This window comes from Anomalospiza imberbis, chromosome 2 (assembly GCF_031753505.1).
Source record: "Anomalospiza imberbis isolate Cuckoo-Finch-1a 21T00152 chromosome 2, ASM3175350v1, whole genome shotgun sequence".
Taxonomy (NCBI): Eukaryota; Metazoa; Chordata; class Aves; order Passeriformes; family Viduidae; genus Anomalospiza; species Anomalospiza imberbis.
In genome coordinates, this window is record NC_089682.1 from 106,613,358 (window position 1) to 106,637,769 (window position 24,412).

Sequence of the window (24,412 nt, forward strand, 5' to 3'; positions counted from 1 at the left end):
AAATACACTATTTCCCAGAATAGGGTGGTAGGATTTGAACTGTAGGCCTATCATGTAGGGATCAAAAGGTGCTATTGCTACGTGCAAGGTGGCAAATATAAAGATAAAATGCACCTGTACAACAAAGTATATCAGTGATTTTTCCTTTTCAGTCAGATCAGTGAGCAGAGTTCTGTATCCTTTCCAGAATGCCTAAAAAATGTAAGTTGGGAAATTAACCAGTGAGCCTGAATGTGCACTCAACCAAGTCACCTTTGACAGAAGCGAGGACTGCAGAACCATGACGTTCTGTCTAATTAAAGCCAAGTGCAGTTCTTCTTTGAACAAACTCTTCTATCCTTTTTAAACTGGGTCAGAATTGCAATTGTATTTCCACCTGCTCAGGGTGCAGCTTGCACCATCCAGAGTGCTCCAGTGATAGCATATGCTGGGAGGCAGGGCTCTTTGACAGCAGCTCCTGGCTCAGGCTGAAGTACAGACTCAGCAGAAACATTGCCTTGCAAGGCAGCATGGGCTCTTGAAGAGGTAACTTGTGCACTACTCCCTGTTGCTGGTTCTGCATGGAGCAGCATTTGGGTCACAGCAGAGCTGGGCGCCAGGGCCAGCTGGCTTGCAGGCTTTGTGTGACTGAGCACCTGGCGGGACGAATCTCGTGTTCATTCCTCACTTCCCATTGAATGTCTTGCTAGCACACCTCTAATGCAGGAACAAAAACTATAATGCACTTCTTGAGAGAATCACAGAATCATAGAATAGTTTGGTTGGGAGCGACCACCAAAGATCATCTAGTCCAATCCCCCTGCCATGGGTAGGACCACCTTGCACTGGATCAGGTTATTCAGATCCCCATGCCCGCAGACCTGGGATATTTCCAGGGATGGAGCAACCACCAACTATTGTCCAACATGTTCCAGTGTTTCAATAAACAAAAATGACTTTCCAAACCTGCGTACACTATGTTGTTTTAATTTCAGAGTGGTGAATGGAATAACACCTGTCTTTTATGGTGCTGTGATTCTTGACTGGACAAGGTGCTGAGCAACCTGAGGTGTCTTTGAAGCTGGTCCTGCTTTATGCACGAGAAGAACAAGCTGGCCTTCAGTGCACCCATCCAGCCTAAACTGTGTGGTGCGATTTGGTGCACTACTTATACAGAGCTTGCTTTGCACAACTTGCTTAGCATTAGTAGCTAAAATTGCTGAAGTTGTAGGTTGCAAGCTGTGAAATTTCACCTAGATATTTTGAACACATGTTATGGTCAAGTAAAAGAAGGCCCCAGAGCCAGTTCAAGTCAGAAGATAAAGAAATTGCAATCAGCAGCAGAAGCTGCATCCTTAGAGAGAAGAAGAGAAATGACCCATGTAGAGACAGTGAAGGGACCCAAGGAAGAATGGGAAGACCCCAGTCAGAATCACAGACTCATGGAATGATTGAAGTTGGAAGAGACCTCTGGAGGTCATGTAGTCTCAACCCCTGCTAAAACAGGTTCACCTAGAGCAGGTGCACAGGATCATGTCCGGGCAGATTTTGAGTATCTCCATGACCTCTCTGGGCAGCCAGTGCCAATGCTCTGTCACCCCACAGTAAAGAAGCTTTTCCTCATATTTAGATGGATCTCCCTGTGCTTCATGTTGAGCCCCTCATGAGCTTGATATTACTACTGGTCCAATCAGTTGCATGAGTGGTGGGAAAATTATATATACAATTACCCAGTGATTTCTTTGTTTGGGGTCATTTTTTATGGGCACCCAGCTTAAGCTGTAGCACTATTTATAAAAAGGACTTCATAGAATAGTCTCTTTTTGGCTTATTGATCTAGTGAAAACCTTGTCAAACGCTGTTATGGTGGCTAGCATGCGTAATACTTGTAACAACTATTCTGTGACTCTTAAGTGTAATTCACATTAATTAAAAATTTGTGTAGCTAAAGCGAAACAGAACAAGCTGGCTGCTTTATTGTGTGCAGTATGACAGATTTGTTTCCAGTGGAACAAATTTCAGTGCTGCTTTTCTGGTTTTGCTTTGTCCCTTCTATTGGTCTGTCCTTTTGTTAATGTTAGAAGCAGACCAGTATATGAGTTTCTTGTCTCTCAGAGTCATTTCAGCTCACTTCTCAAAGTGAAAAAGAATACTTATGGACAAGTAATCTAAAGCTATTTTTTCCAGTAATTTATGCTAAATATCTTAAGTGGGAAGATAGAAATTATACTTCTGAATTATGCAAATTAATATTTTATGTCCTTTTCAGTTAATCTGAGTATATAAAATTTTCAGTTTTTATGATTTACACACAAAGATAATTGCATCCATTTTGTGAAGGCAGCTTTAAAAATCAATGTAAAAAATAACAGTTACATGTAAATGAAAGAGGTAAAAAGTGCAGCCACAAGCTATTACAAATATAATGAAAGTGAATTTATTGCTCAAGATTTTTATGACCTTCTGTTTTTAAACCATTAAGAGGGTCCTTCAAGTTTAATCCTAACTGGAGAAGACACATTCCCATGCACATAAACATCATTTCCCAGGCAAAGTTATACTACAGAAACACTGTGAGAATTAAAACTCCCAGAAGGAAAATAAAAATTACAATTCCCATCTCTCAGAAGTCAGTATGCTGTGTCCATCAATAAAATATAAAATGTGTGCTTTAAAATATTCATAAACCATGGAAAAGTAAGGAATTACAGATTTTTTAGCACTGGAACATGCACATATAAATTAAATTCCCAATTTGTAGTAGCCTAGTATATTTCTTTCTCTGGCACTAGCCAGTCAAAAATCCAAGGAAGTGTAGTCCCAGAAAAAAAAAGAGTCACTGACTTAAATGAAAAGTTGTGGGTTATATCTATATACAAGGTGATTAAAATATGCATATTTCTGGAGCTTTGCACCTGTGTATTGAAGTGATTGCACATAATTAGCAATGTGATTATCGAATATGTTTTCGCATGCCGCATATAATTAGACTTACAGAAACACACTACATTTAGAATATTTTAATGTAGATAAACTTTGAGGGCAAAAATGAAGTGTTGTTAAAGAGAAGTAAATCGTTTAACCCCTGATGTGCCAGCTGCTGTTACTTCTATCTCCTGTGTCCTGCTGGGAAGAGCAGTGGCATGAGCTTTTCCCCCTGTCTCTAGCACTGCTGAAGGAGCAATGTACAGCTTCAAATTATAGGACACTGATGACACAGAAAGGAAGAAAAAATGAAGGCAACAGGATTAGTGCCGGATGAATGCTATCTTGAATGCATCCTCTTTTGAATAACTTTGTCTCTGAAATAAAATTATCATTATAAATTAAATAAAATGGTCACAATCCTATGTGATTACCATATGGTAATCACACAGAATTAACCCCTCAAACTAAGGGAAGTTATGTTTGTCTATTAAACTGCAATAGAGGTCGGTTTCTGTCTGTAAAATGTGGCTTTATTTTGGTTTCCTGTTATTCTTTTATCTTGATTTCCTACATTAAATGAGGTTAAATCAGAAGTACGCTGCTTGTAGTGGTTATTCACATTTGATACATTGCTGTTCGTACTATAATTTTGATAACTGGCAGTTGTCAACAAGAATTTACTATAGTATATTAGGTTGATAAACTTGAGCCTTCTGAAAGGATTAAGGTGAAATGATAGGTCTACTCTGTGATACTAATGAATGAAAAGTGAGATCCTGCCTGTTGGAGGCCCCAGCAAATATTTTCAAAAGAATCTTTCTAAGAATCTTCTTTTCAAAAGAAAGTGTAAACTCCTATTTTCCCCACAGTTTTGCTATAAATTTGGAGTTCCCAACCACTTTATTAAAATAATGCTATTACAAAATGTCTGGACAGCTTGCATCCAGACTTAGCTGATGGGAGAAATGATGATAATTACGCTAAAAACATCAGTATTTAAATAAAATACATTTATAGTATGTGACTTTTTATGTTATGAGTATAAATTCAAATATTGTAATGCTTGTAAATTCTCTGTTATGCTTGCACAAAACCATGGAAGAGGGTCCAGAGTTGCTAATTATTTTACAGATCAGGTTCTGGTATTTCACTCACCATCAATGGACTGCAAACCACAGTGTGACTACTTCTGTGGACCATCTCTGTCTTCTCTTAGCAGTGCAATTCTTATTTTATTCTAGTTTTTCTTTTGCTACAAGATGACATGCAGTGTTGGTAGTTTGTAGGTACTTGCTTCTCACTGAACCACTTCAATGTGAGGTGCCCTTAGACCCCTTGGTCAAACAAGCTGCTTCGACCAATCTGTATTTTGATCACCTTTTTCTGACAGCCGAAGAATTATTCCCTTATTTTTTGCCAATTCTTAATCTGAACACTCCAGCAATCTTCACCTCAACTCTCCCTCTGAGTTTACAGCTTATTAATCTGAAACCTATCACAGTGTTGAACAATTTTTCTTCCCTCTCATATTTCTCACGTAGTCACTGGTCTGTTGCAAATGGACTGCAAGGCCAACAGATAGTTCTGCTGAGGCTTAGGAGAACTATTTTAGTCTTGACATTTGCTACCACAGATTGCCATTATAGGTTAAAATTCCTGGTTCTCATGGTAATTACAGTTCCCAACATACTTTAATCCAAGATCATAAGATAAATTAGTGCCAGAGATGGATGTCTCAAACCAAGACTTCAAACTGAGAATGAGTTTCTAACCTCTCACCTAGAGTGCTAGTGACTTTTCTGTGCTGTGGCTGTTGTAGGTTGGCCAGATTTGAGGTAATAGGAGTAATTCTGCTGCAGCCTCAGCAGAAATAAGTGAAATAACTTAGATCCCTTCAGCATTAAAACTGAATACCTCTCAGCCTTTTCCAGAAGTCCAAATGAATTTTTAACTGATGATGGAACAAGTATTTCACTGACCTTGGGAGGATAATTTAAAGAATAAATATCACCATTCCTATATATTATTAATACACAAAGATAAAACATTAAATCTTTGAATGCCCGTGAGTTAGGGAAGAACCACTGATTACATGCCTTCAGGTGCTCACAGAATGATAGCTAAATAAGAAAGAGCTAAGAAAAATCCCCAAAGAAGAGGACTGAATTATTCTAAAAATTCTCATAGCAGCACATTAAAAAGTGCTTGAATTTAGACTTCAAAAGGTGCAGGTTGGCTTTCTGAAAAGAATCCAAGAAAGGTCTTGTATGAAATAGCGGCAACCCAGAAAGCGATAGCAGTTCTCAGCTTGCTGTTTTTCACTAAGGAGTTGGAGGTCAGTTATAAAAGAAGGGTTCAGACTTGCAGACAGCTGTGAAAGCCAGATAGGGGTGCTAGAAGTTGAGCCCAAGCTACCACTTGACATGTTTTTTCTTCAGTTTTCACCTGTATCCCACAGAGATCAGATGATGGACTCAGAGATCATGTACTACAGAAATATTTTTTTTCCATCTTGGAGAGGGAAAGTTCTTCGAAGATTTTTTTTTTGTTTTTGTTTTTGTTTTTGTTTTTGTTTTTGTTTTTGTTTTTGTTTTTGTTTTTGTTTTTGTTTTTTTCTATTGGGGCTTTTTGGTTTTGCCTTTTGGTTTTTTTTTTTTTTTGTATTTTTTTTTTTTTTATTTTTACATTATACCCCAAAGACTGAAAATATAAATAAAAATGTAGAGAGAGAAGGTCTAGTGGATCCTTCCTAGTATTATTTCAGATTTTTTTCTCTGAAGAAGACACTAAAGTTACCAGATTTCATATGGAGTTGTGATGGGGATTTGGACCAAGATAGGCTATGTCTGTCCATGGCATATCTAGAATTCTGTTTTGAAGGAAAGGATATGGATTTCATAACTTTGACAACCTCAGTAATTTCATTTCTAAGAACAAGCAGAAGTGATAGTTGGGTAAGTGACGTTGGATGGGCCCTTGCAGATTAAGAGCACCTGAAAGGAAGCAAAAGGCTTTTGTGTGATGGTAGGAGTAAGAAAATGCTTCTGTGACGCTCATCACCAGGTGGCAGTATGACACAGTCTTGCAATTCCTATACATTGCCGTATGAGACGTTTTGGGGTCCTGGTGGGAATGTTGATCGGGATATTTGTTAGCTTTTGTTAGGCAAGAGGAAACATGCACCAATTTCAGAAGAGCTGTATCTCTCTGTGTTTTGACCTCTCTGATCAGAGAGGAAGCTGCAATATGAAAACTTGGGTATTCACTTCTTGGACACCCTGATCTTCAAACAAGGGAGTTTATCACGTGCTGCTAGACTGTTCTTCACTAGGAAAACCAAAACACCATATGAAAATGCAGTAGCATTGTCTTTCACATGGTTATCAGAGTGACTGAGTCTGCAGCATCTCCATTTGGACCCAAATGTGGAAAAATAAGTGTGGATGTGGTGCAGGTGACATGCCTTTTATCTGTAATAAGTACCTAAAAGCTCCTCTACACTCTAGAGATTGCATGATAAATATTCCAGGATTCAGAAGGCTGAGGGCTGGAAGGAATATGTGTGAGTACACTTAAGTTTTTCTATGCACAGGGCAGAAATGAGACAAATATTTCCTGTGTCCTCATGCTGTCTTCATATTGCAGATTCTGATTGTAGATAGCATACACAAGCACCCCGTGTTTAGGATTTGGGATTACAAAAAAACACCCTGCATTTCATACTCTTTGCTTTCTCCCTTTGGCTGCTTGTCATTTGATATTGAATCTTTCAATAACTGGAATATTTCTCACTTCACTCAAAGTATCTTCCCACTCACTGCCTCTATCTGGCCACGTCATGAAGCCACACTCATCTTTAGAATGGCCACAGCAGCCAGAGGCCCTGAAGCTGATTTGCTTAGCATCATCCTTGTTTCAGTTGGGATTTTAGTTGAATACCAGCAAGGCTCCCTGAGTGCCTCTCCATTGTCTGGGCAGAGGACTCCAGTAAGCCCATGTGCAGCCTTATGTGCCAGAGATTTTCTTTGCTAGTTGGCACACTGTAACTTCAAGCTGAGTTTTGTAAGCGTAACTTGGTTACGCCACAGTACAAAATGCGAGAGGGTGAACACAAATTTTTCTGGCTTAAATTGAAACCTGCAAATGCTCAGCAGTGTTGTCTCCATTAGTAAATTATACATGTTCAGAAATTGTCTTGGGTACTGACACCAAATAGCATGACATGGTCTGACCTACACTGAAGCTATAATCTTGCTCACTGAGTGCTGGATGGAAATGCTTTCTGGAATGGTTGACTTCCAAATTAAATCCAGGAGTTGTTTGAAAGAGTGCTGGTTGGCACATGCCCAGACATGGTTAGAACATTTGGTCATTCTTTATTCTGCTAGATGTCCCTGTTGCAAAGCCCAGGAGTGAAAGAACAAAAGATGACCAACTTTACCTGGTAGAAAGGGAATCTGCCTTTAAATATCTTGTTTTGGCATTATCTAAAAAATGTAGCTCAGAGTTTTCAGATATGTTCTGTTATTGGGAAACTACCTTCACAACCATTGTAACCTAAATAAAGGTATTGAAAGGTATTTCTATGAGGAGTTATATGGTTGTAAACAAACAAACAAAAAAAAAAAAAAAAGAAAAACACTAGAATGTTGGAAGCAATTTATGATGTTACAGCTGTCCAAGGTCAGTATCTTATAGGGGTGGAATTATGACTACTAATAATATAGGCATAATAGCTGCAATATAGCAATATAGGATAATAAAGCATAATATAGCTGATCCTTTCTCTCATAAGGAAAACATGCAGCAATTTGGTGTAAGGAATGACGTGCAGAAGCTCCTGCATATGGACTGGCACTTATGAGGCATTGGCTGAAAACATTGTTTCTGTAGTGGTTGCATTCTGAGTAAAGGAAATTAAAGGTGGTCATAGGTATAATAAGATTATTACATCCAGAAAAAGAATGGCAAGCAGGAGAAGTGTAAAGTAACAAGCCTTATGCTGAATTACAACTTTATGAGGACTGCTGGCAGTATGATGCATAAATTCTTTTACAAGGAAGAATAAGGCACTCAATGTGCCATTGAAATAAAGGTTTGATGAGTGCACAGAGTATAATTTAATCTGACAAAAATAAGGGAAGTTTACACTTTAAACATTGAAACAAATGAATCCCAGACAAATTACTGAAGTTAGCGTTCATTTATTAATTTAATAATTTCTATCCTCATGACAAGGGAAACGCCTGGGACTTGCTGCATGATGAAAAATTGGTTTATTGGAAGTCTCAACTGGCTACAAGTATTGAAACAGCTCAGGTCAAGCAGTGATAAATAATTTAAAGAAACCAGGGTGAGGTAGGTGTCATTTCAATTTTATATTAACAGATCTATTAGAGGTTAACCTTGTCAGACATGTAATTGCTAAATTAAATCATGTTTTTGTACCTTTGCTTCATAAAATATCACTTGCTTTATCGTGCATTTTGTACAAACTTTGATGTTGGCACAGACACTGTTTCACATGCCCATTGCTTCAGACCAGCGAGTACTGTATTATCCTTTAACATATATGGTAAGTATGCCAATTTTTATTTTTAGCAACTTGGAAAATATTTTGAGCGTTACCTGGGAACTGGCAAGGACAAGGGACATACTGTATTGGAATTCTGAAATATTTTTCTGTGCAACACTTTTACATATTAGCCTCTTTCTGATAGAAATTAGTGTAGATTTGGCATGTAAATTTTAACAGGTAAAGTACTCTGCCTAAAATTGTCACAAGGAACAGGTCATTCCAGTATTATTTTATTTGAATGCTTGGTGGGTGAACTCTGAGATATCTGCTGTCAGCATAGGATCTTAGAGAATTATGAAAAAAGTAAGAGAATCCTAAGTCTTACATGTAAATGTTTTACTGTGAAATCCACAAAAACGATATTGATTTTGCAAGATTATCTCAAAATTAGCTTTTAACTGACTTTGGATTTTCCTTGTGGTTAAAATCTCATTGGAGATTTATAGATGAGTTATGTTTGAAAGGGAAAATGTTGTGACTGAGCAGTGTTTGCAGCTTTTAGGGCTGCATTTTGAACCCAGTCATGATCCCATTAAATCAATGAGAACACTACTGTTTTCAAAATGACCCTTTTCATTGCTTCATTGATGCTAAGGAGTTACAGCCACGGACTTGCAAAGAAGCTAAATGATTTTATCAGAACTTAATCCCACAGGGACTTGCACAGAAACATGGGCCTCTATAAAGAGAACATAAAATACTACCAAATGAACACTCGATGTTGTTGGCTGTGCCGTGGTTTGTGACTCTACATACAGTGTGGTCCACAGACCATCATTAAGAGCATTCCAGTTCATAAGTAAAAGCCTGCCTTTAAAAGCTGCATAAACCCATGAGTTCATGTGGCACTGCAAGTAACTTCTGCTAGCTTCAGAAAAAGGGGAACCTGTTAAAAGTCAAGTTTTCCAGCTAAATATCATTATAAATATTTTTACTTCTCTTGTACATCTATTCCATGAATTTTTTTACCACTCTTCATGAATCAGTAACTGTCTTGAGTGAGTTTAAATAAATAAGAATTTTAAATTCTACTGAAATTTAAAATTAATTAAATTTGAGGGTTTCTCTGTTTAGCAACTTTAGTTTTGAGCTCCTTTTCATGGAGATAAAGGTACAGTGTTAACAATCTGGTATTTAATGAGAAAATCTTAAATTATTATATTTCTGCATCAGGTTAAAAGCATCAGAAGAGATACTTGAGTCTAAATCCTTTAGCAGCACTTCTATTTCAAATGAATTTAGCCATATTTCTTGTTAAGTAGTGGATAGGCTGAGATGAGAACTAAATGCTTCTGTATCTTACACGTATAAATATTTAAATTGCTCTAGGATAGGCTTTGTGTCGCCTAGTAAGAGAAAGAGGTTAAAAGATAAGCTCACTAAGTCCACACTTTGGAGGCACAGGGAGTCTGAAAGCAGGTGAGCACGGTGGTGGCCAAAGCAGAAAAGCGAGTCTGGTCTCCCTAAGGAGAAGATGGGTGCTCTGCTGCTCCTGCTGGTGAAGAACACGGTGATTTTTCAAGGTGAAAACGCTGTTTTCTACTTGATTAAGAGTCAATGAGTGCACATCTCTCGCCATTAGAGGCAGAAGACTAAATAGGTTTATTTGACACCAGACCCTGAATTCTTCTTCCAAAGGATGAAAGGACTTCCAGCAGTGTGGCGCATGGCTGTACAAGGGTGAATTTCACCAAGCAGCCCATGAAGTTTTCCTTAAAAAAATTCACTGAAGGTAGAAGTGCACTGTCTCTTTTCATGTTTTGGCAAGACCCAAACATTTGCAACTGTCAGGCTTTTACTGGTGTTATGACCACTGCTATGGGACGCTGGGAGTGCGCACCCATGTGTGGTGGGCGTTTGGAGGCGGGTGGTGTAGGCTGCTGTTCTGGTGGACACCTCACAACATTTACCGTTTGAGCTCCTTCTGTTTAGACCATTTTCTGGTAATTTTTATGATTTCTGGCAAGCTTTAATGGGAGCGGATATTCTACCCCAAAAAAATCCAAGTACTCTTAGTTTCTATATAAAAATCTTCGGTTTAAAATACTTCTGTCTATTTTTCTAAGTTCTAAAGTTAAGTGGTCCCGTGGGAAGGCACTGCTCTTCTGTTATCAGCCGTGCAGAGGTGAAGCTGTCTTTAGAGCTGAGCAAAAAAGTTGCTTTAGCACTGTCAGATATCTAATTAATCCCTCAGTAAATAAAGGCATTCTGTAATTAAACAAGCAAGATGTGCAATCAGTTCTAAGACAAAATGCTTTGCATATTAATATATTGTAATCCAGGAGCCCTGTGAGGCTTGGTTTTGGATATGAAGTGTTTGTAACAGAGTTTTAATATTATGGGGAGCACACTTCAGGCAAAACAGTGGGGTTTTTTGGAAAAAATCCGCTGTGTGTGATCTGCAGGCTAAAGATTTGAATGTCTGTTTAAAAAAAAGGTAATTTTCAGTAGGGAAAACAACACAGTTTTAGGATGCGGATTGTTGTAAATACATGAAAGGGATTGAAAAGTAACCTTTTGACATTTTAATGTAGCAGCCGCGCTGCTGGGGAACCGCTGTTACTGCCTCGTGCAGTAAAAGCGTTCTGCAAAGGGGGTGCACGGTTTGGGACTTGGTGCTCTGAACACAGCAAGAACCAGCAACGCGGCGTACCAGCTACCGCTAGTTGATCTGTGGGGTGGCGCCGTCCGACCCCCTTGTATGAAGCACTTGGGGCTCCAAAGGCAGCCGTGCCCGCGGGAACGGCGCCAGCCCCGCGGGAAAGGGCCGGCAGCCGCGGGGCTCCGCGCGGCCCCGCGCACCGGGAGCGGCCCCGCCCCGCCCTCTGATTGGCTGCTGCCGCCTCCCGGCCCCGCCCCCGCCCCGCGCGCGGCCGGTCCCGGTCCGGTACCTGGAGGGGAGCGCGGGGCGGCTCCCCCCGCCCCCGCCGGGCCGCCGCGCGCTCCCATTGGCGGCGGGGCCGGCGTGCTGGGCCCGCCCATTGGCCGGCTGGGCGGCCGGCGCGGCCGCGATTGGCCGGCGGGCGGGGGCGGGGCGCGCCCCGCCGGGAGCCGGGCGCTGTGTTTGGGCTGGAGTTGCGGCGGAGCGGGAGCGGGATCGGAGCTGTGCGGCCGCCGCTGGGCAGCGCGTTCCGGGCACGGCGCTCGGCGCCCAGCCCCAGCCCCAGCAGCGGGCGCGGGATGGCCTCGGGCAGAGTGCGGCGCGGCGCGCTGGGCTGAGCGGAGCGAGCCGCGGTCGCCCGCCTGCCCGGACCATGCCGTCGGGGAGGGAGCAGTGCGCCCCTCGGCTGCGGGATCCGAGCGGGGCGGCCGCCCCGGCAGCGGCCGGCAGCGCCTGATCCCGCGCCGCGTTGCCCCCGCGCACCGCCATGGACGAGCGCTTCAACAGGTGGCTGCTGCCGCCGCTGCTGGCGCTGCTCTTCCTGCTCATCGTCTACCAGTACGTGTCGCCCGCCTGCCCCGGCGCCGCCTGCCCCCGCCGCCCGCCGGCCTCCGCCGCCCGCCGCGGGGGGGGCCCGGAGGACCGGGAGGAGGAGGAGGAGGCTGCGGCGATGCCGCGGTTGGCGGCCAAGTTCCCGTTCGCCCGGGGGGAGCTGTGCCGGCGGGTGCGGTTCGATATGCGGGGCCGCGACGTGATCGTCTTCCTCCACATCCAGAAGACGGGCGGCACCACCTTCGGGCGGCACCTGGTGCGCAACATCCACCTGGAGCAGCCCTGCTACTGCCGGGCCGGGCAGAAGAAGTGCGCCTGCCACCGCCCGGGCGGCGACAAGGACACCTGGCTCTTCTCCCGCTTCTCCACCGGCTGGAGCTGCGGGCTGCACGCCGACTGGACCGAGCTCACCAGCTGCGTGCCCGCCGCCATGGAGCGCCGCGGCTGCGCCGGCAACCGCACCCTCAGGTCAGTGCCTGCTTTTCAGATGCTCCAAATCGGAGCCTGCCTTCCCCCGCGCCGTGGGAAGGCGCCCGGGCAGCCGGTCCCGCTCCCCGGCCCCTGGGCGAGAATTGTCCGCTGCCGTCCCCAGTAAGAAACAAACGGCGGGGCAAGGCTGGTGTTCCGGGGGACGTTCTGCTCTGGGCTCTTGCCTTCCCGGTGTGTTACCTGTGATGCTTTCGCTCTGGGCTCTTGCCTTCCCGGTGTGTTAGCTGTGATGCTTTCGCTCTGGGCTCTTGCCTTCCCGGTGTGTTACCTGTGATGCTTTCGCTCTGGGCTCTTGCCTTCCCGGTGTGTTACCTGTGATGCTTTCGCTCTGGGCTCTTGCCTTCCCGGTGTGTCGGTGTGTTACCTGTGAAGCTTTCGCTCTGGGCTCTTGCCTTCCCGGTGTGTTCCTGTGATGCTTTCGCTTTGCCTCAAATTCGTGCTGATGCCGCGCACGCAGCTGCCTTTTGTACGGGTTAGCGCCAGAGAAACTCCGCTCCTGCTCCCGCAAGTTTCTCCTGTTTGTCCTTTCGAAACTTGTCCTTAACAAATCACTACACTCTTCTGCAGCAAGAAGAGTGCCTCTGCAGAATCTGATGGATCGTTGCAGCTGCTGAATGTTGTAACTCGCGGAGTTCCAAGTATCCAGAAGCCCTTAAACTCTTTTTCACCCGTGTTTCGCGTGGCACGTAGGCAGGGTCTGTGCTTCCCCTGCTGTCCTGACCGCTCGCTCTCCGTGCGAGCTCAAAGTCGGGAGACCGTGCGTGGCCGGCTCCGTGCAGGGAACGCGGTGCTGGCAAAAATCGCACTGTGAATGTCCCTTTGGTGACCTGATGACAGTGGAAAAGGGAATTCTGCGTGCATGCTGTCTCTCTGCGTGTTGTAGTGTGGTTTTGTTGGGTCTTGTGAAAGGTCTTGCCTGTTCTAAACATGGAATAATTGTCAGATGGGTGATTTCTCTTGGTAAGAGATACTTCTAGGTGATGCATTAAGTTTTAATCTTTGTTCTGATTTATTCACGTTTCAGTCAGATTATTCAGGCTGGCATTAGAACCTGTCTCTGTTTGATTGATTTTGGACGTGTATTTTAAGGAGTTGTGAGCTGAATTCACGCTTGAACCTCTGCACTTTAATAATTGTAACTTCAACTCTGTAAAATATTAAGGGGAATATAGGAAGAATACCTTTTTAAAAAGTTATATAGTTTGACAGCTACCTTGCAGTTTTTTTCATAATAGTATCTATTTTGATTTTATGAGTCCACAAACTTTAAATTTTCAGCAGAATCACTTACACATTGTGGTTTGTATCTTGTCACTTAACAGGTATACTCCATGACATTCATGGGCACATTTTCACAGGGTTTATTCATCAAGACAATAGTTGATTATTGCTGTTGTTGAACAATTTGAAGGTTATTTGGTGTGAACATCAAAGGCCCTCCCATGCAGCAAAGCTAGTTGCATTTGGAAAGACTCCAATCAGGATAATTTGAATTTATTGTGGATGCTTTTGGACTTGGACTGTACTTGCAGAATACTGTTAATCTTTTTTCATAAAATTGTATGAATTACCTTTAGCTGAATATGAAGTGTATGCATTTGCTGATGGAAGAGAAATGCTATTAATGTCTTCAAGGACAAAATAATTTGGTGATAGCTGTAGAGCTTTAAGGAATATTCAAAAAACTTGCAATGTAAAAGGGAGGGGAGGAGGAAGAGTAATACTTGTAAAAATGCCTGAAAATACATAATCTGCCAGTGAAACCCACTTTTTCTCTCTCGTGAAGAAAATTAGTAGGTAAACAGCTGAGTGCTAAATTCAGTTGCAAAGATTACCAATGGGCAATAAAACTGGAGTAGTGGCTTCAGTACTATTACAGAAAACCATTCTTGTATTAGGTAAATTTAAAACTTCAAGCTGAACTACACAGCCAGTCATAGTGGTTATTCAGTGCATAGTTAGTAATTACTTTGACTGAAAAAACACATGTAGTGATACTTTACTATTATAGGTGAACACTGTTTTCTGAATTTTTCGGTTACTGATTTTGTTTAATTAGTGGATTATTTAGCTAGTGTAAGATTGTACTTCTTGATTTGTCTTTACATAAATGAGGAAAGCGCTGTGAATAATTTATTGCATTGTTCTAATACTCGTTCATTCTTGTATTATAACCTGTGCTAGGAGACACCTTTATATTTTTCCCTTTGTTTTGTCATTATAACCATGTAGCTTGACTTCTGCTTCTCAAGGAACTCTAAAAGCAATCAAATAATCCTGAAGTATGGATTTTCACTGCTGTGAATATCTTTGCTCCTGGTGAAATTGGAATCAAGCCCAAGCTACTTTGCTGTACTATTAGAGGCATGCATCTAAGTATTTTTTTTAATGTCTGAATGGAGAATTGAGGAGACAGAATACCTAAAATAGGCAAGAAATGAGCATATGAGTCTAATGTAAAGCATACTGAATATTTTTAAGTCTTCCTTTAAGACTTCTGCATGTATTTGAAGCACTAGACTTCCTTGAATAGCTCAACTTTTCTGCCTTCCAGCTATGGTGTCAGGAAATTAGCCTAAATTGGTTAAATATCTGACAATGGATTTTCATTGTGGCTGGCTGGACAAACTTTTAGGGATCTGCTACCAAGGTGTTTGAACTCCTATGCCATATATGCATATAAGCAGTTATATATATATAAGCATATATATATATATATATATATATAAGCATATATGCAGTTAAGATGTTATGGGAACTTCAGATTTTTTGTTTGTTTCTCCACTAGCAGGTGTTAATATAATCTCTTCTTTCAGATCCCTGTATATGCAGTCTGTCTTCTACTACATGGAGGCAATAAAGGATTTTTAGTGTATGATAGTGAACATTTGTTTCTTAGAGGGCTAAAAATAGTGTAAGTTAGATTAAGTCCTACCTTTAAAAACAGATCTTCAGAAGATTTCATGAAGAAACTATAATTAGAATTCATGGGGGAAGGGGCTAGCTGATAAGGAGTGGATGGTCATGGTGAAGGTCCTGGAAGACCTGTGAAGCACGACCTCTCCTCAGTTTTTTTTTCTTTCATGGACAATGTGTTTAAATCACATGAGGGTTTTGAAGAGAATTTGTCTTAGATTTTCCTCTTCCTAATGTTGGAGTTTTGAAGTCTCAGGACCCAAGATAGAACATGGGGCAAAAGCTGACGTTGTGCTCCAGAAATCTGAACTTCTTTAAGCCCAAGTGCCAGCATGGCCTTTTACCTCTATGGGACTTAATGGTATGGTGTGCCTTGTCCCAGCTTAAGAATGGAAGTTGTTAATGTATTGGATGCTACTGTGAAGTAGTAGAACTGTCTCTTTTGTTAGAAAACAAAGTAATTCTTTTGAATGACATTACTTTAAAAAAAAACCAAACCAAGACAAAAACTGTAGACTTTATTTCTTCAAACATTTGCATATGTTTTCATTTTCAGGATGTGAGATTTTCTGCTAAAATGCCTGTTTTAAGTGTCTACAGAGGCAAGCTATTAGTTTTTCATACTAATGTGTAGCTTTCACCTTTACAAAAGTTACTATCTGGATAGTACCATTTTTTTCTTTAATTAAAACATTTCTTTTTAAAGAAAGTGTTCTATGCATTTGCATCGCCCTCTGTGCGATGCAACCATTGAAGTTGGTGATGCTTGTGTTCACCTCCAGCCCCAGAACTTGGCTTTCCTTCATAGGTGCCAAGAAGCTGAGACTGTGGACCCTTAGCCCAACAGTGCTTGAGGAAAGAATGGGAAGAGAAATGTTGTGAGATGTCTAACCTGGTATGCCAGGGAAGAGTTGGTGTCAATTCTGAGTGACATTAGGCTGCCTCTGCAGACAGTGTGGAGAAATACAGTAACACAGGCAACCCTTTTAATGGTCTCAGACATGTCTGAGACCTGCTGAATTGTCTTCTGGAGGGCCAGTTCTTCCATTCACCGATAACAAGGGAAAGACTAGAATAGTGAACTGGGACTTTGTGTCTAAAACTAGAGAAGAAGAGTTCCACATCTAATATTGCAGAGACATTGTCCAAACAGATTGTCTGCCTCTGTTAGGTTACCAGGTAATCCTTGGGGTGTGAGGTAGGGCTTGCTTTGCCTCTCTGCTCTATGGAGGAAGGGTTGAGAGAACCTGAGTAGTCCTGATCAAGGCAATTCTTATCCCTTGCTGATGATGCCTGCAGTATAATTAATAATTATTCATTATTGTTCATTTGAAGTTTGACTAAACTAGGAAGGCAATCCTTTAAACTACACACTTGAAAGAACACTCTATAGAAAGTTTTGTCTAATTTTCTAATATGAAAAGTGAAATCAGTCAAGTTGTGTAAACCCCATAAGCTTTATTGTTAATGCAGTTTAGTCTTCAAAACTATTGATTTTCATTAATTCACTTCCATTATATTCTTTATTTCCTTGTCCTTTTTAACTTACCATATGCAACATTTTTCTGTGGAAGTGTAATTCAGCAGTAAACCCATAAGTCCTGAAATGGGGAAGTTGAATAGAAAATATTAGTGGAATTCCTTTTCCTTCTTTTGCATTCCTTTATTTGACTATTGTGTGTTTTTTAAGCTCTAGCTAAAATAAAAAATAAGACAGACTCTGATCTTTGCAGGCGTGGTAACTGATCATCACAAAAATGTAAGAGTGTTAATTGGAAAATAGGACTATGCTGAAGATAGTGGAGAGAAGAGACTAAAAAGTCACAAATATTTAAACTGAAAAATAGCACAAATTTGCTATTGTACCTTAGTATCTTCTGCTGAAATGAGTGCTGGAGCCAGTAAACTCTATATAGTTTTTTAAATAAATGTAAGGAACAACAAAGACTAAACAATTTCCTGTGCTCCTGCTAGTGACTGTGGGTTTTTTACTTCATTACCTGTCTCCAGTGTAATCTGCTCAAGGGTTTCATTGTCCTTAAAATTGAAAAGTGGTGTTGTCTTCCCCAAGTGCCTAGTGTGAATCTTGTTAACTTCAATTTTAAGCCCGTTGCATCTTCTGTCTTTTGTGAACCTGAGAACAAATTGATCTCGATTTCTCTGCTGTAGCCTTCTGGGTACTTTGCTTCTTAGGAAGCCCTCTTTCAAGCTGCCCTGCTTAAATAGTAACCAAATCCAATTCACCCTGTCCTTATTGGAAGAACACAAAGAATGGCCTACTCTTTGGGTTTGTGTCAGTTGTTCTCCTGAAAAGCGGTGTTTCGGTGGGAGTACAATGTTTCGTCTCTAAAGTGTAGTACAAAATGGGCCAGAAAAGATTACTTGGCTTATTCTGAAAGTTGTGCTTGTGGTTGTACACTTCACTGATATTTACCATTTTGCAGTTGCCTGACATTGACTGTCAGCTTGGGATTTAGACATGATTCATTTTATTATAGACTATTACTTATATTTTCCATTGTCTTTTTGTAGGAGCTTTGTGCTCATCCCCTGTGGATTTCGTTCCCCTTCTGTCAATTTCCTTCATTTGCAAAATTGATTTAAATTTTTTCCTTCCTAGCTTTTCATCATTGGCACATTTAGTAAAAATGGTTTTGTTTTCAGCATCCATGTTGTTGATGCAAACATTGAATAAAATGAAATCCCTTTGTAATAAATCTTCTGTTTGATAACTCTCAGAATTGCTTTCCAGGGAATTCTGCCCTTGACACATCATATTTTTTTTCCTAGACTGTTTTTTTTTGGTTTATGGGAGTAATTGGAAATTTTGCCTAAAGTTGTCCTTTTTTTTTTTTAAAGCATTTTCTTTCTAATGTTCCTATTTTAAGTCAATTGCTGTATTTTAGAAGCAAATTAGACTGTTTTAATCCAAATTGATTGAGATAGTAGTGCTGTAATTTTCTTCTATTTGTTTGCAGACAACTTGTCTAGGACTTGTGGCAACAACTAGCAACTATCCTTAACTACTTCTGCCCTGTATGTGTCACCTGTGAGTTTTCCCCTGTCAGAATAGCAGACAAATGATTGATGTACCAGAACTTTTCTGCATCAAGGTTGTCACAACCTTGAAAATCTTTTACCCAAAGACAAGCCTTGTCTTCAGACTTTTGAAGATACTGCTATAAATCTCAGCAAGTTGCCTACAAAAAATTAGTAGAACTCATGTTTACTGTTAATTGCCAGGAATGATAAAAGAGTGGTCAGCACTATTTCAAGTGGGAACAGATAGTTCTTATTCATCCATCACTGTAATTTATGGATAACTGGAACAGAGTAAGTTTTGGGCCAGGAAGGTGCATGCTATGAAAATGATCACCTGAACTGCAGGTCTAGTTGGCTGGAAGAGAATTTTGTGATTTATCCAAGCAAATTTGCGTTTTTCTGGCATTTCTTTCTGGAAAATAAGCTGTCTAATAAGGTTTTCTTTACAATGCAGCAGCTATTCTCTTTTTTGTGCAGGAGCCAGGCAGAGAAGTCCTGTGGGAGAAGAAAAGAGTGGAAGTGTTGGGAGCATCCCCTAGGGCTGTACAGTGTTATAAGACACAGCAGCTGTTTTGTCTTTCTCATGTTATGATGCTTTTTACATTTCTATTAACCAGCTACCTAATTTATCATCCTCTTGAGTAGGCTATTGCTTAAATCCTTACAGAGCATTAGGATATGTATTGGTTTGAGGCAGAATGGGAAAAGTTTCTTTGAATGGGAAAAGTTGCTGTGGAATGCCATTACATGGATCAGATCTGTAGACCCAGCCATTGGCAAAAATAGGAATAAAATTGTAAGCTTGCTTGTGGAGTTTTTTTTTTTTTTTTGAGAACTCTTTGTGGAGAAGAAAAAAACCCTCAGCCAGCTCAGCTCTGGTGATCACAAAGAAGCTGAATGGAAGTGTAAAGATCTCGTTGAACTGAATGATTTCTCCCTTCAGGTGTGTTGACAGTTTGCAATGTCTTAATTTCTAAGTAAGCAAGAGTAAAGCATCTCCTCCTAGAGTTTGGTGAAGCCATGGCAGTGAATCAAGCTTATATATAATGTAAAGCCTCTGCTGCTGTTTGTGCAGAATGAGATCCAATGAGAGCAAGGAGAAGCCTGCATTCTTTCATATTTTTAGTATTGGATTCAACTGGCTGCCTGTTTTCTGGAAGTATTTATAACCCAAATGTCTGTGATGTAATGTTCCCAGTTGCTTCAGGAGGTAACTTTAAGTCCCTTTAAAGCTCTATTATTGCTGAGCAAGGTTTTAAACACTGTGTAGGAGGCTAATTGCATGAATTAAGAGTCTCATTTGGACAGCCGCTAGGTTACAGTTATTCAGCCCTGAAACAACTACTGTTTTAAGGGGCCAAACTTAAGAGAAGTGTTTAGGGATTTTGTTTGAGATGGCATGAATCTTCTTTCAGAGAAATTGCTAGAGTAGCAAAATCAATAAGTCTTGAAGTACTTATGGTCTCTTACATGGTCAGTGCTTGAGATCTCAATATGTATTGACTGGAAAGGTATAAAATGGGTTCTTGAAACGATAGCACCTATTAGGATTTTGAATCTGCTGTGAAGCTTATACTTAGGTGGTCTTATGTGTACTTCTAAAAAGATTTGGAGCGTGGCCCACAGCTTAAAGTCATCTCAGAAAAAACAGTGTTTAAACTTAATGTCTTAACCCCCCTTTTTTTTACTTTATGAATTGTTAATCTGTTAGAAAATGCTTCATGTAAATGTGATACAGTTCTGTGTACTAATACACTAATACAGTTATATGTCAGTTGTAAAAGTGACAGGGTCATGCAGGGTGGACTGTGGCTCTGAGTGTTTAAAATCTCAAAGGAAATTACAAACATACTGGCATAGTAGTGGATGAACTTTGAATGCCATATGAAGAATAATGTTGGGATGGGGAAAGCAATGAGCAGATGCAACTTCAGTTTCCAAAGGATGGAACAAACAATGATAGTCATAATTGACTTGAGAGTATATTTCCTGTCCTGTGAAGTAACTTGATATTGATTAGAAGTCTTGCCACATTATGCTCTTTGATACTGGAAGGAAATGGTCCCTTCAGGGGATGTGTGTGGAGGAGCTGACATCTCTGACACCAGTTACTTTCTGCAAATAAATTAAATTGAAAGTGAGGTCAGTGAAATAAAGCACTTCAAAATACACTAATAAAAAATAGCAATTATTTTTTATTTCTCATGTAAATTCTAATGATATCAGTGTAAAGAACTTGCTGACTTACAGATTTCCATTTGATTTGTAAGCTGGCTTTTGTGTAAGTGGGAAATACATTTGTATCTCAGTGTTTGTGTATTTGCATACTTAATAGTGTCTGCTTGCAATTTTTTACTTTATTTTCATGTATCTTTGCACACAGGCTTTGTCTGAGAATGTGGGGTTAGGAGGAATAGCAACTGTTGGTCTTTGCTTGAGGAGCTCCTCCAAGGAAGAGAAGAAAGAGGAGAAGCAGTGTGAGCCTCAAGTGACAGTGAAGTCTGAAAGAGAGCAGGAGAGAGCAAGGAGCAGAAATAACTCTGCAGTCTTGCAAGGTCAAGGAAGGATCAAAATGATGCAATTTGAAAGTTTGGTTGTTTTCCAATACAAGTGGTTTAGGATTTAAAGCTCTCCATATGTTCCTATTATGCTTGCTGGAAGTGAAAGATACAGAGGTAGTGAAAAACTTCAAGTACTAGGTAGTTTGAGCTCCTGTTCTACATAGGTATTTTATTTTTAGGTAAGTGTTGTAATAAGAGAGCCAAATAATAAATTAAGTACCTTCAGCTCCAGCAGTGTAAATCCCTAACAGATTTGTCAGGTGTAGTTTTCATCATTTAACTATACTTTAATTTTTAGTGATAGGAGTAGGACCATTATTTTCCAAGAAGTTCCCAGTGTAAGTGGTGAATAACTATTATAACTGCAAAACCTTTGTTTTCATGCCAGAAACACCTCTATCAGGCTAAAGCTAGGTCATTTCTGTTGCTGACATAACAAGGTTTAGATGAGAAGAGTAATGAAATATTTTATGTTGTTTTCTACTACAAGTCATTTGTATTTATTATAGAATTATGTAGTAAGGGACCACTGTCAGTCATGTAGCTCAAAACCCTGCTGAAAATCAGGCTAATAAGTGCAGGTTGTTTTGGGCCCAGAAACTTTGAGTAACTCCAGGGATGATGGTGCCACAGGGTCTCTGAGCAATTTCTTGCAGTGTTTGGCCACCCTCATGGGAAAAAGAGCTTTTATCTTCAGCTAGCAGAAATATTCCAGAAATGTTCCATTCTCCAAATTGTGTTGGTTTCTTCCTGTCTTACTGCTGTGTGCATCTAAAAGAGTCAAGTTATGACTTTTCTATTTACTCCCAAATGAAAATTGAGTAGAGTGATGAGGTCTGCCTGGTTGCTGCCTTGTCCCCAGACAGAGCAAGCCTCACTTGGCGACTGTTTATGTGTTGTGTGTCCCAGCCCCTTCATCATCTTGGTGGCCCTCTGCTGACAGTCCCACTCTACCAAGGTCTGCCTTTTATTGCTGAGCTCAAAATCAGACACATCAATCCAGGTGCTGTCTTACCAGTGCTGAAAGGTGGTGTGAGGGGAAGTCACTTGCCCCAGCTTGCTTAGTCGCTCCTGCCAGCAGAGCTCGATACTTGGCTAGCCTGCTTCACTTCCCAAGGGTGCTCTTTGATGGCTGTTACTCAACAGTGTCCACCAGGAGCCCCAGATCTATTTCTGTAGAGCTGTGTCCACTGCATGCCCGGCCTGTCTTGTGTGTTACTTCACCACAGGAGTGAGTTTTTTCTTTTCCATGGAATCACGGAATCATAAAATGGTTTGGGTTGGAAGGGATATTGGAGATCATCTGGCTCCAATCTGCCTGCCATGGTCAGGGACACCTTCCACTAGAGCAGGTTGTTCAAAGCCCTGTCCAACCTGGCCGTGAAAACTTTCAGAGGTAGTCCACAGCTTCTCAGTCCTACCACTCTCACAGAAAATCACTTACCATGGTTGATCTTCATGAGTTTCTCATCAACACAGGTCTCCAGTGTGGGGTTACCCCTGAACCTGCTGACTAGTAGACTATGACTTGGTAGTCTTTGTCCTACCATCTAGGTCATTAATAAGAGAGTTTTAAACACCATGGGCATCACTGACAGTTCTTGAGTGACACCACAAGTTATCAGCCACCAGTTGGATTTTGTATAGTACCCACGTCCCATCAGCATGCCACAAATAACACAGTGGGAGACCATGGCAAAATCCTTGCTGGTGTCAATGCAAACAACATCCACTGCTCCAGGGGAGTTTGCTCAATCACCTTTCCAGGGTTGGAGATGAGACTCACCAGCGTGTAGTTCCTTGAATCCTTCTTGAAGCTAAGTGTACAGTTTGGTTTTTATTTATGGAAATTGGGAAGAAAGATTACAATGGAGGAGATGCTGCAACATGAAAAGGTGTTGAAATAAGTATTTTAACTGTTCCTTGTTCCTCAATTTGAGAATTCCTGGAACAGGCTCAGAAGCTGTATTTATTAAATAAATGAAGGATATATATGCAATGATTTTTTTTTTTCACACTGGACATTGCATTAATTTGTTGGAAGAAACAATTTATTACAGCAATAACTTTTTAAATGGGCTGTGATGCTTCTGTGACATCCAGTGTAAAGTTGGCATCGCTCATGTATTACAAAAAATATTTTCCTTTGGACATTTCTGGTAAGAATGGGATGGTATGTTTCTCTGGTGACTGGGAGGGTACATTTTTTTCTTACTAAATTGGTTTTAGTAGGTAAATTAGAACTTGAGTCGCAGTTCAGTAAGTAAGAGGCAGTCACATATTTGTCATCTTAAATACTTATTTATTTCAGGATATGTTGAGTCAACCATTTCCTCAAATTATTTTTATCCATAAAGCTAATATTTTTATAGTTTCCATATTCATATTGCAGATGGTGTTCTTCAGAGATCTAACTTCCATCTACAGTGCTAATGTTATTAAACTGTTCCCAGTTAAGTGATAGTGTAAAACTTTTTCATGTATTAACATGCGATAACTTACCAGAATTTGTAATGAAGGAACATACCTGTTTTGCCTTTTATCCCCTGAATTTTTGGACTGAACTCTCAATATATGCAAGATTTTATTGGGCGAGTTGCAAAGCTTCTGTAGGCAAATACAGAATCCAGAAAAAAAAAAAAAAAGCAGCAAATATATAGGCGAAGAACTTTGCATTTATTTCAAGTGGATTATATAGGCTTTACAGTGCCAAGCAGAAAAGATTCAGAAGATGTGATCTCAGTTAGTTCGTGTGTGCATCTTTGTTTTTTACTGCTTAACACTTTACTTACATGAAGTAAAGGTTTAAAGTCCCTGTTTTCAAGACAGACTTTTGTCGCAAGCTTCAGCTCAGTTGTGTTAAAGTGGTCATGCCTTTTCGTCAGGCCTTTAAAGCCTGAAAACACCCATTGCAAGGATTTCCTCCAAACTGAGAATTTAGTTGCCTAAATGAAAGGAGTCACTGAAATTACTTTTTCTAAACAGCTCAGGCCCTCTCTAACACGTTTCCTTCTTCAGCAAAGTCTTTGTTTTGCTCCCCAGAACCATGTTACTGTATGTTGAATTTTGCAGCACTGCCCCTGACTTGTGCAGATTACTTTCTATCTATACCTCTTTTCATTTTGATTAAATTGCCAGATGCCTGACAATGGGATAAAGAATCCCACTGTGATATGGGTCAGTACCAGCCATCTAAATGGCTGCTGGGCCTTGCAGTAGAGTAATAGGAAAACTGATGGACTGCATCTGACTTACAGGTTGACTGGTAAGCTTAAATGTGGCCACACAGAGCTGTGGCTTTGATTAGGAGAGCAGTGAGGATGCTAGAAGTTTATCATTCTTGTTTCATGCTCTACTACTTGTATTCCAGAACATTATCAGGTAGTTTCAATGAAAATATCAAGCATAAACCCAAACAAAATACAGAAAAAGGTGAATTGGGAAGTCTTCATTAGCAAGAGAGTCATTGGAGTTGCATGAATATTT

General features: G+C 40.7%; 1 protein-coding gene across 2 annotated transcripts in view; it reads left to right on the top strand.

Annotated features, from left to right (window-relative positions):
* Positions 1 to 11,652: 11,652 nt before the first annotated feature.
* HS6ST3 (heparan sulfate 6-O-sulfotransferase 3) overlaps positions 11,653 to 24,412 on the top strand; it is a 272,962-nt gene continuing 260,202 nt past the window's right edge. Inside the window, exon 1 of one of the 2 annotated variants that reach the window (XR_010996601.1) lies at positions 11,653 to 12,386. Coding sequence is in view for 1 of the 2 variants with exons in the window: in XM_068182476.1 (XP_068038577.1) it covers positions 11,854 to 12,386 (533 nt within the window). In the remaining variant the exon portion in view is untranslated. The remainder of the gene's footprint in view (positions 12,387 to 24,412) is intronic. The other variant, XM_068182476.1, reaches the window with a different exon arrangement.